General features: G+C 35.9%; 2 protein-coding genes across 4 annotated transcripts; both read right to left on the minus strand.

The window, feature by feature from the left end:
* Positions 1 to 439: 439 nt before the first annotated feature.
* LOC122820280 (zinc finger protein 638-like) lies at positions 440 to 11,000 on the minus strand. 2 transcript variants are annotated; one of them, XR_006368759.1, is made up of 10 exons: positions 10,758 to 11,000; positions 8,376 to 9,784; positions 7,238 to 7,299; positions 6,937 to 6,975; positions 6,602 to 6,835; positions 5,843 to 6,039; positions 5,547 to 5,749; positions 4,684 to 4,766; positions 3,008 to 3,823; positions 440 to 907 (listed from the first exon to the last, which is right to left on the minus strand). XR_006368759.1 is itself a non-coding variant. In XM_044097568.1 (9 exons), the coding sequence occupies exons 2-9, from the start codon at positions 9,513 to 9,515 to the stop codon at positions 3,121 to 3,123; spliced, it is 2,661 nt and encodes an 886-aa protein (XP_043953503.1). In that variant the 5' UTR covers positions 9,516 to 9,784; positions 10,758 to 11,000; the 3' UTR covers positions 2,842 to 3,120. The 2 variants fall into 2 exon arrangements, 1 of the variants encoding a protein (XP_043953503.1); XM_044097568.1 differs by lacking the exon at positions 440 to 907 and having other exon boundaries at positions 2,842 to 3,823.
* A 166-nt stretch (positions 11,001 to 11,166) lies between these two features.
* Positions 11,167 to 18,912, minus strand: LOC122820281 (matrin-3-like). Of its 2 annotated transcripts, none has more exons than XM_044097570.1 (6): positions 18,812 to 18,912; positions 14,599 to 15,661; positions 14,442 to 14,513; positions 13,336 to 13,437; positions 11,738 to 11,847; positions 11,167 to 11,646 (listed from the first exon to the last, which is right to left on the minus strand). In XM_044097570.1, the coding sequence occupies exons 2-6, from the start codon at positions 15,482 to 15,484 to the stop codon at positions 11,590 to 11,592; spliced, it is 1,227 nt and encodes a 408-aa protein (XP_043953505.1). In that variant the 5' UTR covers positions 15,485 to 15,661; positions 18,812 to 18,912; the 3' UTR covers positions 11,167 to 11,589. The 2 variants fall into 2 exon arrangements, with proteins under 2 accessions (XP_043953505.1, XP_043953504.1); XM_044097569.1 differs by lacking the exon at positions 18,812 to 18,912 and adding an exon at positions 15,885 to 16,059.
* Positions 18,913 to 20,073: the final 1,161 nt, after the last annotated feature.

Raw genomic sequence — 20,073 nt, forward strand, 5'->3', positions numbered from 1 at the left:
ATCAGGCTGTACCAAACTTCCAACATGTCCGCCTCTCGTCTGCTTTTAAATTCAACAAACACCTGAAACACAGAAAAGAATATTTCACCTTCTTTCTACACCCTCACACACACACTCATACACACACACCCCCTGTGAGGTGCTGCAGTTCAACACCTTGTTGAGAAGAGCCAGGCATCGTCTCACAGAGCCGATTTTTATCAGTTTCCCTCAGAGCGCCGGCTTCGCTCTGGGAGACGTTGCGGATGAAGATCAGTTTCTGTTGATACAGATGTGTTATTTTATTCTGCCATCACTTATTCTGAAATAAAAATCTGTATCAAAGTCAGAAATAATGTGATACGTACAGAGTGGGTCCTTCTGATCAGAAATGAATAAAAGCCAAACTGAAACAAAGATGTATATAAAGAGTGTTTTTAAATCCCTCCTATGAGTGCTGGTTTGTTAGGTATCCACCAGCACCAGACCTCAGATCACATTTCTGCTGACTTATTGTTCCTCACTGCAGATATAAATATGCAAATCTTCACTTCTTGCAACTTTACTGGAAATTTTTCCTGAACTCTCGGCTGCTTTTCTTCATGTTTTTATTCATATTTCTCCATTATGGTTCAGGAAATGCATAAAACAAATGAAAACTGCACGAAGGGCCAGAGTTTCTAAGGCCTTACTGGGAGGGATTTTCAGGATTTTACCTCCAGTGATGTCTTGCTTAAGAAGAGAGAAAGGTAAATCTCAAGTATCTGCTACCCACCATGCACATTTCAGGAATAACGTAGATGTTGCTCCCCTTAAAGATGAAGCCAAACGGGCGCAGCAGATCAGCAACGTCATCCTCTCTGTAGCAGCCGTCGAAATACCTGGGCAGGTTAGTTATGAGCAGCACCTTCGCATCGAGGAAAACCAGCTGAGAAAAACAGATTAGTAGAGAAATGTTCACACAGATTTTACATTTTCCTGTTCAACTATAGATTAGGCTTTATGTGGAGCCAAAACGTTGTAATACATAATTTAGATTTAGTCACAGTAAATGACAGAAACATGACAAAAATTTGGTTTACATTTGATCCTAAGACAAATTAAATAGTGTATCAAGCTTACAATTTAAACTAAATATTTATAGTTTGGGTCAGTTTAGAGCAAACGTTTTAATTCTGGAAAGCAGATTTTCAAGATGTGTTTTTAGGGAGCCAGTTTATAACTGTTTAATAAAAACTCACCTTCTGAGACATAATGTTCTCCTTAAACAATCTGGAGAAGAGAGTCAAAACAAAGACTTACATAGGTCAGGTAAGATTAATCTACAGATTATTTTACCTTTTCTGTTATTTTACCTTTTTTTTTTCACTCAGACATTTTCACCAGGTTTTCTGTGAAGGTCAGGGCGGCAGCTGAAGGACTCGTTTTGGTAGCTGGAGTTCCTCCAGACGGATTACTTTGAGATGCTGCTGCAGGATGTTCATCAAATTTACCCATTAGTCAAATTTTCTGATTTTCAAGAAAATCAGAAAATTTTCAAGATTTTAAAGAAATTTAAAAATTTTTTTTAACCAATGCATTTGATGTTTAAACACCTAGAGAAAGTAAAACGTATTTTACAACTTTTATTTATTCTGTCTTTGAATTGTAGGGGAATATAATTACATTAATAGTTAAAAGTTATGTTATTTGGTTGGTTTGCACTAAAATATGTTTTAACCTAAAAGAAATGTATTGTGTCAAATAGACTGGGTCAATCTGACCTAGAAGTCAGGAAGGAATTCAGATTTGGAGAGATGTGGAATAACAATCACTAAAGAGAGGAAATACTTTTCATGGAGTTGCTGTTCCCGTAGGAAATCTGGCGCCATTAAAGGTCAATTCAAACTAAACTCTTTCCTTTGCTTGTGTACGAAGCACAAGGTTGGAGGAATATGGCTTGGAAAGCAAACTGTTAAGATGAGATAAGAACAACACTTTGTGATAAATTGGCTTATTTGGGACTTTTGAAACGGAGCAGATGTGAGGTCAAAAGGGTCTAAACATTTCCAAGGAACTTCCAATACACATCCAGTGTGAAATGGAGCCAGATGAACTACACAAATGGAGGAGAGCAACGCCATTGGTCAAGACTTCCCAACACACCAGTAGAGCTGGGACTCTATAATAACCTGATGTCAGAAGTAGAAGTTAAGAGATTTTGGATTACTGAGACGATGTGTATGTCATGTTGTAGATCCACAGATGTGCATTAAAAATCTCTTCTCGTTCGACTAAGAGCAGACGGAGTTCCGGGTCTTGTGTAAATCTTTATTTGTGTATATTTGTGAGTTTAGACACCTATAAACTCTCCCACAGAATTCAGGTCAACTCCCAGAGGGAATCCTTGAAATAAAAGCCATTTTTAAAATATATTTTCTGTTTGTGACTTCTGTTTGGAGGGACAAAACAAATCTTTCCAAATCAGAAGTGAAATTTGGTATTAGAAAATAAAAAACAGATTTTATTTTTAAGCCATATTTGTTCTTGTTAAAGAGGTTTTCCTCTCCACCATCATCCATGCACGCTCAGTTTGAGGGATTAAAGTTACAACTGTCTGTGTTTGTTGTGAATCCTCCAAGTTAATGACTCGATGCAATCAGCTGCGTTTCCTTAGGCAGAAAACATTTTAAACGACTTTGAATAATAACCTGAACTTGATTGTATCGTCTGATAACTGTGATCCAGTTAGAATGGAAACAAGAAGAGATTGAATACTTTTTTTTAACTGTTAACTGCATTGAGACAACATGTTGTGAACTGGCCCTATAAAAATAAAATGAATCGTATTACAAGAAAAAAAAAATACTTTATGAAGTTGGCAAATAAACCATAATGTGCTTTTATTAGCAGACCCCATGATGAGCCAAAACCAACAAATTCACAGAAAAAGAAACGAAAAACACACAGTGACTTTTATAGGATTTACATACCAGAAAGGAAAAATACCATCAGGAGTTCTTTGATCGGTTTGTGTTGTTAAATTTACCTTTTTTCTTTGATTTTCTCTTCTTTTCTTTTTGCTGTTTCTTGAAATCAGGCGAACTTTCTGTTTCCAAAGCGTCAGCCTCAGTCCTCTGACATGAGGAGGAAATCTGGTTTTCACTCCGACTCTGATGATGAACCAACTGAAGACGTTGGAGCTTTGAGGAGATTCTGTTCAGTCTGAGGCGGATCAGCTGGTTCTGGTACAAAAACGGAGCAGCTTGATGCGTAACTCTCTGCTGGTTCGCTGGATAAACTCCTCTGTAGTTCGACTGTAGTGGTAGTTTTAACCTCCACACAATCTGCTGATCTTATTTCCAGATGTTTCAGAGTTTCAGCATCTTCAAACTCTTTGGTCTGAAGAGTTTCCAGGTTTTCTACCTCCATAACATCTTCATTTTCTTTCATTTCTTCTTTGCTCACATCTTCCTGTAGATGTTCTATTCTTATTTTTATCATTTCTTCTGTAGTTTTCTCTTCCAGTCCCTTTAGAGATTGTTTAAACTCTTTGTGTGTTTTTTTGGAGTCACTACCAGCCACTTTCTTCTTTGTAAACATCAACTTTGTAGATCCCAGAAGCTTTGAAACTTGTTTTTTCACCTTAAATTTAACTGTTCCTACTTTTAGAGATCTGACAAACTGCTGGGTTAGAATAATTCTTGCTTTGGAAACCAAAGCTTTAGCTTTTGAGATGCGTCTGCTTGTTGTCATCCTTCTTTTTGGTAAAGATGCATTATGTCTAGTTGAATGTAGAGCCAGATCAGTGCTGGACACAGGTTTGGTTGGTCGTCTTCTGAAGACTTTGGGTTCCACAGAAAATCTGAGAAGACAAGAAAATGAGCTGAAGGTAGAAAAGCTTTACTGTTTGAACGTGTCCGTTTTAAAATTGTCTAATTAATGTAAAAGAAACTTTCCTTGATAGCAGTAATTCCTGCTTATAATCGTTTGTTGCTCCGAGTAATATTTAAACATTTAGCGCTAATCTGTTTTTTGATAAATAAGCAGTTACAAATTAACTAACTATGAGGAAGCAAAACATAAAACATAAAAATTCCCCCAAAGTGGGCGGAGCCAAAAGGCTGAGAGGCGTGGCCACCTGTGATGATGCACTGTTGGCAACTTAAAAACTTTGTCACTATATTCAGCAACTTTTCAGACCCCTCTATCAGCTTTTATTGATAGAGGGGAAATATGAAAACGTTCATATTTCTGCTATAACTTAGACAATTTTAACATTTCTTGTAAATAGTATTTTGATTTATTTTTTTGCACAAATATTCACTCACATTTTGAATATTTTTAAAATCATCACTTTGAATCAAAATCTTAAAAAAATGCAGTTGCACATTTCTTTAATCTGGATCTGTTTTTGTTAATAATATCAATGTTTTTTCTTGTGTTTGCCATAAAGTCATCTAATTCTTTTTTTCTTCTTGTTACTTTGCTGCTGGTATACCTCAATTTCAGACAGTACATGATATTTATATTTTACTTTAATGAAAAATCTATATTTCCTCTTAAGATTAGACACTAGAAAAATTACAATTTACTGTTGAAAAGCCATTTTCTGCTTTCTTTTAGTAGGAAAACATTTTCTAGGAAGTATATTCTATAAAAATAAACATTAAATTTTAACATACTGATGTAAAGATGTAGGTGTGAATATAATTAAATACAAACTGCTTCTCCTTTTCTTTAACCACAGTGGCTGATGTTCCTTGAATATTGAGGCTCTTCATCCTTTTCACTTTTGGTACATCGTCCTGGTTTTTAAACACACAGATTAAAGGCATTTAAGAGTAAAAAGAGCAAAACTAATGTTCATTAACTTAAAGAACGATGATCAGGTTGTAAAAAAAATGTCTGGGCTTTAAAAACAGATTTGCTAAAATACACAAAAACATTACATTTACTTTTATTTATATGTATTAGTCCACCTGAAAAGCAGAATGTTTTTGATGATTACATAATTTTTGTGATCATTTGGAGCAAAAATTAGAGGAAAACAATTCAAGTAAAACCTTTTAAAAAAATACTCCTATCTGGTAGCTGTAACAATGTGCAGAGCTTTAGTTTCTGGAAATAAATTGTTAAAAATTAACAACTAAAGTAAGAATTTCTCTCCGCTTGGTTCTTTGGCTGTCAATTGTTTTACAAAATCAGAATTAGTCAATTTTATTGTCTGTATGACGTGTAAAATAAAATCAGTACAATAACTAAAAAAGTATGAACAATTTAATTACTACAACAGTTTTCCCATCAATCTCTAAATGTTTTAAATCTGCAGTAGAATAAAACTGTGAATTTATAAAATTGTTTATCCATTTCGTCTACGGTGTACGCATTTATTTTTTTGTGTTTTTTTCTTAATTTTGTATGGAAAATGTTTAAAAATGACTGAAAGAAATAATTAAAAAGTATTATTACTGTTATTATCGTAAGATGTGGGATTTACACATTCAGAAAAATGCATAAATTTAGACAAGACTAAAACAAATTGTTTATTTGAATAAATTGAGTTTAAAAAGCATCTTAGCACTAACTTGAGGTTTTCTGGAAGAACCAGGTTCACCGATCTGAAGGTCAGATTTCACTTTGGAAAAATTTGAATCCAATTTCTTGTTTGATGAATGAGAAGAAGAGGATGAAGAGGAGGATTTCAGGTTCTTGAGTTCAGCCAAGATGATGGGAACCAGAGTTCTGACCACAGTTTTGAGTTTCGGTTTCTTCATAAGCGACCGGACAGCTGCAGTAGAGAAAACGTTTGTTTCAGAGGCTCATCATTGTGGTGGATCTCTTTTCATAATAATACGGACAGAAGCTGTTCTGCTACTCCAACCTGATGTTCTCAGCAGCTTTTTGGTCAGCTGCTGTATTCTGCTCGACCTCAGCCGTTTACTGGATGGCCTTGTTGATCTCCTGTGTCTCCGGTCGGATGAAGACTTTTTCTTCTTGCTCCTCCTCCCGGATGAAGATCGCCTCCGACGGCTCCTCGAATCCGAACGGTCATGCGACGTCGAAGGTGGTGAGAGAGATCTGCAGGAAACCAAAATCAGGTAGAAGACTTTAAAAATTGTAAATTATCAGCAGTTTTTCTGACATCAAGAAAGCTTTAAAATGGATCTATTATGCAAAATTCACATTGATATTTTTTTTGTGTTTGTGCTTCCATTTTGGGTTTCTACTGATTCTAAAAACTTTTTTAAAAATTTACTTTTCAGCATAAGTTAATGCTTTTTGTGCTGTCTGGAAAATGAGCCCTTTCAAAAACTTCTGGAATGTAACAAATCAGCAGGCACTGCCCCGTTACCTAGCAACAGATGCCAGGCCCAGACTCATCACCTAGCAACCCAAACAGAACTGGCCAGCAGCACCTTATTTGGATTTAAAGTGACAGAGGCCATAAAACAGAACAGACCAGACAGAAATATCATTACCTAAGAATTATTTTGTGCAAAAAATGTAATGAACGTAAATAGACCATAGAATTATCCTAATGTCTTCAAGGAAGCATAATAAGCCATCTTTAAATTTCCTCATAAAATTTTCCAGTATTACCGATGAGAATTTCACTCCATTTTTCTCGTATCTCACCGACCTGTGAGTGTTTGGATCCTCCCGTTGCTCTGGTTTGCTTCTATCCATCCAAGCATCGTGGAAATGAGGACCTGGAGAGCAGGAACTGCTCCTGGATCTGTAACATTTATTCTCCAGTCTGTATGGACCGATGGATCTGGATCTGGATCTGGATCTGGACCGGCTCTCGGACCCAACTCTGTGATCATAACGCTGGAATGTCTGAGCAGAGGTGGAGGAGTCTTTATCAGGAAAACTACGAAAATAAAATAAAATAAAAACATAATTTAACAGGTTGAAAATAACCTAAAAAGATACTTTTTCAAAATGGAGACTAAGAATTTTTATTTGACTTGCCTCTCAAACAGTGGTACTGTACAATCCCAGGTTGGGTATCTGTAGAAAAACAGAAAAATGGAAAAAAATCCCAATTTTTTAACAGATTTTCTACAATAAAAAGTCAGAATTAGTTTTTTCTCTTGGTAGGGCAAAATGTTAAGAAAAGAAAAGGGAAAAAAAAGAATGTTGAATTAGGAGTTTCTATTGAAGTAACACCAAAAATCTTAAAAAATATGCTTGATAACTCAATAAAAAGATAGACATCCATAAATCACAGAGAACAAATATTAAATTGAGTTTTTAAAAAAGGGACACTGACGTTTTGCGGAAGAGAATGCAGGCCTTGATATGGAAGTTGATATTCTGGTGGACGATCCAGTTCTGGCAGGAAGAGCAGGAAGTGTAACAGGAAACTCAACGAAAAAACATTTTTAATCAGTGCAGCCAGAAGGAGCATCGTTTCTTTATGAAGGTTGTTCATTTTGAACATTTAACCAATTTCTTCCGGGAATTTTTCTTTTCAACATATTTAAGTTTTACGTCAACAAACAGACATAAGCCAGCATATCTGCTGTATCTAAGTAATTCTTCAGGACACCAATGACATAAAACAGTATGACTTATGTCATTAAATTTCACATAGTAACTACATTTAATTATAGTTTTGAATTGAATATTTATTGATGTCTTTATGAAACCAAAACTGGAGAAAATAGTATGATTTTTATTTTTAATCTAACAGTTTTGTGGTGCATTAATTGGAATTTATTTTCATTAGAATAAAATTTTACGATGATAAATAACAGAATAATATTCATGGTTATAATTTCCTTTAACAAGAAATTGTGGGGGGTGGGGAATCCTACTAGTTCTCCTTTTAATTTTTGTGAAACCTTGTTATAAGTTTCTACAAAAAATTTAATTTAAATATTTCTACATGAAATATGACAATTATTTATACTATTTTAGCAAAAATGTTGCTGTGCTACAATTAGGGCTGTAACTAATAATTTAAGTATTAATTGATTATTCTGATAAGTTGTCACATTCTTCAGATTTTCATTTAACATTCAACATTAAAAATACACAAATAATTAAATAATTATTTTATTACTTCGTTTAGTGAATTTGAACTGGATGAATATAAAAAAATACCATTTACATTTCGATGTCAATGTAAAAGCATGGACAATCGAAAGGTGTTCTTATCTTAAATGCAAATTGAATCTAGTTTGTAGTTTATGCTAAATTACAGCTCTGAATACATGTTCTTTCAACAAATTCGCTTTTTTTAACTGTATACTCCAGTTAATTAATAAAATACTAAATTGATTAATTTAATATTTGATTAATCATTTCAGCGCTAGCTAGAGTAAAAGTGAATTCTACAATTGAAAAGGTTTTAACTTTTAATTAACTTGTTAATGGAGGGATCAGAAGAAAAGTCCCAAACTCACCTTAATATTAACACACACTATGCTGCAGAGAGAACAGGTGTGTGGGAACGACCTTGGCATGGCAGCAGTGTAATCCTCCATCATGGCTCGTGGAGGCAGACCATTGAAACCAGTTGGATCAGGTAGGAACGCTCTGCCTGAAGGCGGCAGCAGCCACTGGGTGGAAGCTGCCTCAGGCGGACAAGTTGGCCTCATGGATGGAGGAGGAGCCGGATTTAAATCAGAGTAACTTTGTGTTTTCTCGTACTTCTGGTTTGATTTTTGATTCTTCTTCGTTTCAACAACAATTGTAATTTGTCCATTAGCTTTACTCTCATTGTTGCACATGTTGTCATTAATGGCTTGGCCAGGGTCTCTGTCTCCAGGTATTGAAACAAATTGCTTAATTTCAGCAATTTGTTTCATTTCAGGTGTTGAACTCCAGTTGGATTTTGGTTCAGATCCTTCAGAGTTGGCAGAATGTCTATCGGTTTCTTGCGTCACCAGAGGAAACAAAGAGAGAATGGACTGTAAACTCTGACTTGGTTGGGTCTGCAGGTTATTCCAATTATTGGCTGGATGGTCCACAAAGGTCCTGACTGAGCCAGAACTGTTGGAAGAGCTTTTCTGATCATCTGAATCCCAGTTTTTCACCTCTGCTGAGCTCCTTCTTTTACTAGTTTCTTCCAAAACTCCATTAAACCCAAAATTTTGATCGACTCTGTGAATCTGTTCACCTTCTGAACAACTAAAATGGTCAAATCCAGTTGTACTTGTGACTTGTAGAAAGTTTGAACAATCAGTTGTTTTCTTTTTCTTCGTAATGCAGATTTGCTCCAAGATGACAGGCAGATTTGTTACAGTGATCTGGTCTTCAGGGTAGGAGAGAAGACTTTCCAAATCTTCTTTTTCAAGCCCAAACCGTTGGAGGATCTTGATGGCCAGTTCTAGATTATTCTCTGGGCTATCGGGGTAAGGATAGGGTTGCTCTGTCCCAGCTTTGTCATTGTTGTCTTGTTTCCTGCTGATATCGACTCTAATATCACTTATCCTTATAGTTTCATCTATAAAACGTGATAAATTTATTGTGGAAGAACCAGATTCATCCATATCAAAGTCTGAAGGTCCTTGAGAAGAAGAGCAATTTGAAGAAGAAAGCATCTTTTTTGATGTTTTAGAAACAAGTGTTTCTACTTTTAAAGATTTCAAATCTGTGCTTGCCAGTGTAGATGTTATAAATATCAGAAAAGGAATGAAGGCTGATGGTTAGAGAAGTAGAAATGAAAACATTATTGTGTCATAGTGTAGCATTGTTACAATGTTTGGTGTTAAACTGATAGCCTTGCTGTCCACAGCAGTTGTGCAAAGCTACCAGACAGGAAACAAATGACCAAATCTTCCTTGTAGCAAATGGTCCAGCAGCCACGGTTCTAGAAGGGTAAAGACAGACATTAAATGGAAGTTTCTGTTCCTCAGGATGTCAGAATATGCAACAAACTATCAAAAATGCCCTTTATGTACTAGTAGTGAAGTGATGCACAAAAAGTATTAGTTATAGAAAATATATCCAGAAAATGCTAAATTTAAATAAATAATAAATAAACAATTTAATTGTTTATCGTTCTTCAAATACAGTTATTGCTCTGTAAATGAATAGATGTGAGAGCTATAAGAAACTGCTTTAATTATGAAACTGAATAACGTTAAAGGTTTTTCTACCAAGAAAATTTAAATCTGTAAACTTGCAACAATTTGTTGGTTTAACCACATTTTATCATAAGAACTATTTACCAGATTATATAATTCGCTACTGTCACCACCTCACTGATTGCATGTTTATAGAACAAGAAACCATTTATTTCTGCAGTAAATGTTGGCTAATTATTTAATTACCATACAATCGGGTGCCCCATGTTTGGCAACACTGGTTTTGTGTGCAAGTAATCTATAAAATTACCAGTTTACTTTTCGAGTTGCCCAAACAAATTAGCTTGCTAGTTTTTTGATTAAATTCTAATTAACAGAGTTGGAAAGATTAAAAAGTATTTGTTTATAGGTTAGCATAAATCACAACTACACGTTAACTTGACGACCACAATGGTAACTAAACCCCCCCGCCGAAAAACCAATGGTAACTAAATTATGCTAATGAGATATCTGACATTTACACAAAAATCATGAAGCTAGGACTACATTCTTAATTAAGGTGTTTTAACAATGCTAAAGTTAGACATGCGAGCATACTCGGGTCGAGAAAACATTATAAAACAGCATTTTTTAATAACGTTAGCGCGGGGGTAAAACCGTTTGTTAGCCATTATGCTAACGAGACAACAACTAAGCAAATGGCGACGAAATTAAGTTTTATTACACGTTTATCTTTCACAGTGAATTGCTACATACCTTTAGCTGGTTTTCTTTCAGCTTACTTATACAAAATTAACCAGTTTGTCACTTCTTTTTTTTTTTACATAAACTATCAACTGTTAGCAGGTGAGCCAGTTTAAAGATGGCGACTGTATTTAGCCATATCCGGTTTAAGTGCTGAATTTCAAAATAAGAGCGTAACTGTTTACAATTCAGACGTTCAAGCGAATTTACCCGTTAGCAGAACCGGTGATCAAAACAAGAGATTTACTTATATATATTTTAATAAGAGAGAAGACGAAAATGGTGTGAATTAGTATTTTAGCTTAAGGACAAAATCTAAATGGATCACGGGTAGCATCCTAGCATCCATCATTAGAGACAAAACACCATCAAAATAGCTGAAGTAAAACATAATACAAAAGTAGGCTTCACACACATTGAGTTTTAGTGTAAAATTATATTTTACTTAAAGAACTCTGGATTTAACTTGAAATTTTTCATTATGACAAAAGAAAAAGGGGAAAACAAATCTACAAACATCATTTTCTTACCAAAATGGTAATCATGTCAGAAAAGTCATTTTACTTCAAAGTAACATTTAGATAATCCAGAGCAATGCTTCACAATTACTTCACATTGTGACCAACTGATTATACAAAAAATGCTTCTGTTAGCTACATTTAACCAATTTGAAAATTACTGCATAGATTAACTCTGACAATCATTAAAAATACAAAAAAGTGATGTTTCAGTGAAAATCTGAGAAATGTAGACAAAATGTATATTCAAGTAATAACAGCATCAAAAGTAGCAACTTCACATTCTTCATCAAAAACCAACAAGCTGATCAACAGGAAGATGTCCCTCAACTTTGGTTCACTATTCTTGAAGGCTTCAGCTTCTCCCGCTTCTGGTAATATCTCTGAGAAGTGAAAGAAAAACAAACATAAAAACCAAGCAGGAGCCACAAAGATGCAACAGTGGATCGGTTTCTAATGTGTATTTATGTGAACCTGCAGGTTGTTGTAGTGGGTTTGGGTTTTGCAGTGCTGGTCCTCCTTCAGGTAGGAAACAGAACACAAGTTACAGAAATACCCCCACTTACGGCTCACAAACTCCTTCCCTGAAGAGAAGAACAGACAAGAAAAATGTGTGAACAACAAGTAATTAATCAAACTTCACAGTGTCGGATCATTAGTGAGGTAAACAGAACTTTTATTATGAAATCTGGACATTAAAGGTACAACTACTTTAACACCAAGTCATGGACTCACGGCACGGTATGAGAACCTCTGGTGTTGCCAAGTCTGTACCCAGAGTTGGGTAGGAACTAGATATAGTTACATTTAAGAAACCTTTTTGAAAAAATAAAAACTTTAAGGAGTACATTTACTACTCTGTATTCTTTATTTTAACTTGAATAATTTCATAATGAAGTATTTCTACTCTTACTTGAGTAAAATTTCAGGATTTTCTACCCACTGAATGAAAAACAAACATGTTTTAACCAAAAATTTACCAGGCTCACACCTGTAGTTTTTATTAAAGTTTTATAAGTTTTTATTGAAAGAAACTGACTTGGAAAAAAATCCTTTTGTTATTTTTCTATTACATAAATTATTGTCATTTTGGTCCTGAAAATACCCAAATTACTTTATATTTTGGTTCATTTGATTATGTAATGTTTAAATATTAAATGATCATTTGATCAGTTACTCAGTATTTGAGTAAACATTTTTACTAGAGTAATTTTTTGGCTGGTTACTTTTTCCCATTACTTGAGTAAAACTATGTTGAAGTAGTGCTACTCTTACTCGAGTATGATTTTTGGATTCTCTACCGTCTCTAGTGATACTAAAAAGAAATGTTTTGTTATTTATTTCCTCACTGTTTTAATGTTGCTTGTAAAGTAAAGACATGGAAATAAAGCACAATGTACAGTTAGTAAAAACAAATGGCAACAAATATGCAGCATATTAGGAAAACATGAAGCAGATACTATAGTATCTTCATATTGTGAATTTCCCTCTAGAATTAATGAAATGCATTCATATGTCAGGTGAGGGCATAAAGGCAAATCAAGTGCATCCAAATAGTCTATATGAAAAAAATTGAATTCATAACAGTCTGATATTTCTATATCTACAATAACTCTGAAGAATTTGAATTAATATGAATTACAATACCATTTAATTTTTCTTTGGGATTAATAAAGTATTTTTTAATTGAATACTACAGATGATCAAATATTGCACTAAAGCAGTGACTTGAGATTTCTACACTGAACACAGTGAAACTGCATTGATTACATATAATACATTGTGCTATGTGTTCAGTTTATACCTGAAATCAAAACTACGTAGTGACAAGGTTAACTACAACACTGCAAAAACAAAATCTTACCAGGTATTTTTGGTCTAGTTTATAGTGGAATTAACTTGAAATAAGAAAAAAAAAAACAACTTACTAATAACTTTTCAGCAACATTTAGGAGCTTGTTTTAAGTAAATAATTCAGATTATTTCACTTATAAAGAAATATTTTGCCCATGTCAACCATTTCCTGGTTCCAGATCTTAATTAACAATTGTAATAGATTGTGCGTATCTCACCTAAAGGTTCATTAGGATTGTACGGAGGAAGTTTGACGTTTGTGTCGACACAAGATTTCTTTGATTCAGGTCCGGAAATCTCCATCTTCCGTTTACTAGGGACTGAAAAGGAAGGACTGATTAACATAATAATAGCGCTGGAACCATTAAAAAAAAAAAAAAAAAAAAAAAAAAAAAGGTTGTTCTGAGCACCGCAGCATAATTATGTTTCTGCTGGTGCCCGTTCGCTAACTTAACAATTAGAAAATAGTTCTGTTTGTGTGGAAATTGTTTGCGTTCTTTTTTGAACATAATCTCAGCTAAGTAGGCTATCTCAGCCGTTGTCAGCTGGTTGCCATGGTAATGGACGTGGCAGTCTGCGAAACCAAACTTATGACAAGCAGCCGTTTATCAAAATGACTGTGAGCCCTCGATGTAATCACGTATTTGCAGCGAACACTTTTTACAAAGTAAGAAAATTAACGTTCATAAACTTTATAAGTAAGTATGATTAGAAAGACATCAAATATCGCATTACAGAGAAGGTACTTGTCTAACCATTGGGAACCATGGAGACAATGCCGCCCCGTGGTGTAGCCTACCATGTATGGAAAAAAAACTGGTTAGCATCTCGTCTTTTGTTCGTTTTTAAGGCTGCTCCGGTGTAAAAGGAAACGCCGTTTATAACACACTGACATAAATCGTGTGGTGTGAGTTCAGGCAGTCGGTCAGGAGGGAGAAGGTACGGGTCGGTTTCTAAGCTAGCCGTTTCAAACTTCTGTAAATACTCCCGTCTACGAGCCCCAACCAGGTGTGTTACCTTCACCGACAAATTGGGTTGACTCGAACAAGACGACGCCACGAATAAACTGACAAAAACAACTTGGGAAAACAATTTCAGTCGTTACGTTCAATATTTCCGACATCCGTCATGGCGCCTCCAATGATTAAGTGACGTAGTTGAAAAGTGTTAAAAGCGGCTAATAGGCGCTATCCAATCTAGTTACAGCAACCACGTTGGTGGTAATGAAGTGTTTATGGATTTTTTACTGTTCAGCAGCTAAAGCACTAACTACCTCTCTAACATTTATTGAAGCAGATGGTAAATATTTTCTCTCTTTTTTCACCTTTAGCTTCTTCTTTTCTGTCCTCTTCACATTCTTTCGGAGTCTGCCCACCAGGAGATTCAGACTTCCTCACTGAAACAGACGATAAATTAGTCGGCTTTTCTTGTGTTTTGCTGTTCTGGTGTCAGTGTAAGAGATGGAAATCCGTCTGTCTCACCAGGAGTCGTCCCCGCAGTGTTCTTGGCTCGATTGCGCCTCCTGGTGGTTGTGGCCTCTTGTTCCTGGTCTTCAGTCTCTGTGACGTTGTCTGAGATTTCTGATGATGGTTTCTGTTCACAGGTTGCCGGTGAAACATCTCCAGAAGACATTTCTTCATTTTTGTTTTTTTCCTGTGAATCTTGGGCATCTTTCCTTCTTCTTGTTGGAGTTTTGTCTTCTTTTCCTTCATCTGGAGTCATTTTCTTTCCTCTGGTAGATCTTGTTGGGATAGTTGGCTCATTAATGTCTACTTTATCTTGTTTTAAACGTTTAGTTGATCTTCTAGCTGAGGTTTTAGTGACAGATTGATCCTCAACCGGTTCGCCAGAGTCTTTACCTTCTTTCCCAGCCTCTGCCTCTCCACTGCTATACTTTGGTTGAGTCTCGGATTGTTTATCTGGTGAATTTTCTCCCTCTTCAGACACAGAAACGCTGGTTATCTTGTTTGGTTTTACAGTCAAACCTGCATCTTCAACCTGCTGATGTTTGTCTTTCTCAGAAGCTTCAAGGTCATTAGTGGCGCTCTCCTTACCATGAACAGCTGTGTTCATCTCTTTGCCCTCAATGCCTTTCTGATCAACATCATGGTTGATCTCAGATTCTTTATCTGTTTCTTCATAACTTTTATCTACCCTGTCCTCTATTCTTTTGCCATTTTCATCTTTTTGTGTCTGCTCTTTGGTCATCTCCACGAGTGTTTTATCTGCAGAATCTGACTCTGGACTCTGGTTTTGGTTGGTTAAATCCAAGTTCTCGCCATCTGGTGAGGTCTCTGGTTCGAACTCAGCTGCTTTTCCCTCCTTACAGTCAGATTTGACCATTGAACTCTCGTTTTTCAGTAACATCCCGACACCTGAAGATGATGAAAGAACTCCCTCAGTCTCTGAATCTGAATAAGAAGAGGGTTTGGGTGAGAGTCTAATTTTTTTAGATATGGGTGAAGGTGATGAAGATGGTGAGCGCTTGTTTTTAGCAGAAGGCGTCTCGTCTGAGCTCTGCTCCTCACTTCTCTTTTCGGGACTCTGTTTTGATAAAGATATGTTAGGATTAACAACAGTGAGCAACTGAGAAAATATTTTTCATGTTATTTAAAATTCACGAGGCTGAAATCGATCAAGGCACATGCAGGCTTTTCTAACTCAAATTTAAGACTTTTTAAGATCATTATGAATACAATTTAAGACCCATATCTCCAAAGAAATGCACAAACTTTATCCAGCCAACTGGCAATAAATTTGGACTTACCTGTGATAGAGGCAAAAACGCTAGCTAGCTTTAGTAATGAGTTAGCGATAGCTTCAACTGTCTAAAGCAGAGGTGGGCAACTCCAGGCCTGGGTAGCCGGTCTCCTGCAACTTTTAGATGCGTCTCTACTTCAGTGCTTCTCAATTCCAGTCCTCAGGCCCCCCCTGCTCTGCATGTTTTAGATGTGCCCCTATTTAAGCGCAGCTGATCCAAATGATTGCATTACCTGTTCTGCAGGCATCAAGTACTGCGGAACCTGTTAATCACTCATAGATTCAATCCAGGTGTGTAGCAGCGGGGAAACACCGAAAAGATGCAGGGTAGGAGGGCCTGAGGACCAGAATTGAGAAGCGCTGCTCTACTTCAACACACCCGAGTCAAATAATGAGGTCATTAGCAGAACTCTGGAGAACCTGACTGCACTGAGGAGGTGATTCAGCTCTTGGATTCAGGCGTGTTGGACCAGCGAGACTCTAAGAGTTGCAGGACACCGGCCCTCCAGAACCAGGATTGCCCACCCCTGGTCTAAAGTCACATGCAATGTAGATATCTGAATGCAAAACAGCATTTTTTTCATAAAAAAAGTTATAAAGAACTGTTTTACTTATATTAAAAAATATTAGTTTTTATTAATTGTTTAGTTTACTGCTTTATTTTGAACCATGTAAAAAAGAAATCCATATTATACCTCTCAATTGGTAAAAAAAGTAAAGAAAAAGATATCTAAGTATATTATATTTATAACAAATATACATACAGTAAATACAAGGATTCATCCAAATATTTATTATATAGTAATACTGCATTTAGACATTAATAATAGCACCCTGTTTATGTTGTATTATTTTAAATAACTATCATTGGGAAATATGTTATGCAGGATGGGCGTCTCAAAGACCAAAAATGATTTTGAGGATATTAAAAATGTTTATAAATATTTGTACAGTTAAGGATGAGAATGTGAGATTTAAGTGTCATTCAATGTGGGAATAATTTAAGAGTTTATTTGGAAATTTAAATGTTCATGAGTATCAGAGGAGCATGAAATTATAAGATCTAGCATCTTCTGCCTGCTGCTTTTTGACCAATGAATAATATAAAAATAATATAAAATTGTGTGTCAGTGAGCATGCTAAATTATTTTCTTTCTTTTTATTTGTTCGAAATAATAAAATAAAAAATTTTATCATTTCACTATTTAGATCAGGGGTGGGCAATTAATTTCTTCAGGGGGCCGCATGAAAAATCTGAAATATGTTGGAGGGCCGATCCAGCAATGACTCAAATTTAATCTTGACTCATTATTCATTTTCTCATACCTCTTGTTGTAATAAAATATTTAAATCATATTCTTTTGTTAAGAAGAATATTCAGTAAATATTAATAAAAATTAATTTGTGGTTTGGCTGAAGTGAGAATTAATACTATCAAATTAATAGTTTAAAAAAATATCACATCTGAATTTATTTTTAACTTTTTAATCTCTCCACAATTGAAATGGTGTGTGTTATATTAATCAACTGATCAACTGCATATATGAGCAATAAATGGTTTTAAGTGTTGGAAAAAGCACCTCCAATCAGATGCAAATGAATGGGAAAACAAGTACCACAAAGTACTTTAAATACAGCAGAAACTTAAAGAGGTACACACACAAAACTAATATCACTTTAGGTAACATTAAAATAACTCATTACAAAATGTAATTACAAAATGAAACTGTAATGACTTGAAAACTTGTAAGAACCAAAACTGAAATACTACAAGGAATAGACAGCTTCAAGTATCTTTGTCCTGGATTCTCTTTAATAAACCAACTTTTTTTCCTGTGAGATTTGGACACCCATCTGTTGTCACGCCCACCAGTTTGTCCCAGTTCAGACCCAAGCTTTCCAGACACGCATTTACCTCTACTAAGAGTTCACTCCCTGTTGTTGTCCCTTTCATTGACCGCATGCCTGCCAGCTCCTCCGTGATGCTAAATTCTGCATTGATCCCGCGCGAAGATGAGCAGCTGGGCAGTGTCCCGTATGTCACAGCTCTCATCCAAAGCCAGGGAAAAATACGGTACTCAAAATCATTCACGCTGTCTTCAGTTGCAGCACCAGCTTGATGTCCTCAAACCTTCTCGGAGAGGGAGATGTTCTCAAAAGCGTCTTTATTCTCAGGAAATATTAGCACTGCTTAATATACTCTCCGTCAGAGAAAGGTTTGCTCTTCCTAGCAATCTTGTGGGATATGACAAAACTTGCCTTGACTGCAGCTCCTCTAGATGCCAGGCGTTTTGTAAAAAGTGTTTGTTGAGCTTGCAACTTGGCTACGAGTACAGACGACTAAGTGACGCGCTCTTTCTCTGAAAAGTTCTTGTATCTCTTCTGTTTGGTCACATAGTGACGGTGGATATTATATTCCTTTAACACAGCCACCTGCGCACCACAAACTAAACACACGGCCTTGCCTTTGACTTCAATAAAGAAATATTTCGCTGTCCATGCCTTGTTAAAAATGCAGAATTCGGAATCAACTTTTCTTTTTTTACCGTGAGATGACATTTTGTGGGGATCGTGTATTCGGCTGCTAGCATCACCTGTTGCTGTGCGTTAGCATTTACGTACGTGCATTCATAAACGGTGCGTCAAGCCCTTTCAAAATAAAAGACAGCTGTGTCGCATGCACACGAAAATACGGTGTTTTGTTTTGACTGGGGGGACGCGGGCCGGACAGGCATGCCCAACGGGCCATATCTGGCCCGCGGGCCTTAAAATGCCCAGGTCTGATTTAGATGCACTGTAGCTCAAGCTACAATCACTATAATACAAGCATGGGACTGCTATTAAGTAAACCAAAATAAAATAAGATGAATAAAAACATTTAGCTTGAAATGGAGTGAGAAGAAGAAACTTGACTCATAAAAAACAAAAAGTCACCTGTTGACTTTGTGTGGAGCTTCTTTGTTGGAGTTTGAACTGAAGAACCAGAGATTTAATCGCATTAAAATCTTTCTTCCATTTTCATAAATTCTCCGTTTTTATTCTGAATTTTGACTGGACCAGACTATGACTGTTCCTGTATTATTGTTGAATCTTTCTTCCCTGTCTTGTCGTGACTGTTTTCCTGTATTATTGCAACTTTGAAGTAAAACTCAGATCAGACAATGTCGACCCGGTCAGCAAGCGGCAGGAAGTGTAATCACCTGATCCTGCTGTGGGTTCAGCAGATCCATGACCATCATGATGATATGCTTGTCAAACGCTGAAACCTCGATGCAGAGCAGCCTCTCTAAGCCCTCTGGTTCTGGGATGGCTGGGAAAACAAAGCAACATCTTGGTTTTCCACAAGTAGCTGATTTGGTGTAAACTAATGACAGAAGGTGATAAAATGGCTCACAGTGTTGCTCCATTTCATCAGCTTATATACAATATAATCCAATAGTTTGAGATGTAAAAAAATTATACAATCACTTTTCAGACTGTAATCAAAACATTGCAACTTATTGTTTTATGCAGCATTTGATCGAATTTTAATGTTGGATCTCAATGTTTCAATTCGTAACCAAATCCTAAATCAATTGTTTATTTTGCTGATAAACTGTTTATGAGTTTATTAGCTGCAAAAAGCTGCTAGTGCCGTCTGAAGAAATGCAAAAATCCTGACCAAAAACAACCAATCAGAGCCAGAAGGCGGGTCTTAGCACCAACAATCATCCTCATGTGGTCCTAGCAGAGAAACTACTTACAATCACAGGAAATACCAATATTGTGACCATTTATCTAGCATTTATTTGATAGGCTATGATAAAAGAGTAGCAGACAGAACGAGATATCTGACTGACAGATTAAACTATCATAGTGACGGTTGAAACATGAAAAAAATGTTTTAACATAAATTAAATACTGCAGCTTTAGGGGAACTATCTGTTTGCACAAAACCTTTGACATTTTCATGCAAATTTTGACTTGACAATTTTATGCAATATTTTACATAAAATTGTCTCAGTGCTGCCATCTTTGTCACTAGTTGGTTTTAGAAAAAAAAAAAAAAAATGTTGCTAGAGGGCTCCAAAAAATTTGCTAAGTATTGTGACAGTCGTTAAGGGGGCAACAGTGTTTCGCTGGCCCTGACTGTTCTCCTTAACTCCACAATTGGCCACGCCCCTCAGTGTTTCTTGGCTCCACCCACTTTGGAATAA

Source organism: Gambusia affinis, linkage group LG18 (genome assembly GCF_019740435.1).
Source record: "Gambusia affinis linkage group LG18, SWU_Gaff_1.0, whole genome shotgun sequence".
Classification (NCBI taxonomy): Eukaryota; Metazoa; Chordata; class Actinopteri; order Cyprinodontiformes; family Poeciliidae; genus Gambusia; species Gambusia affinis.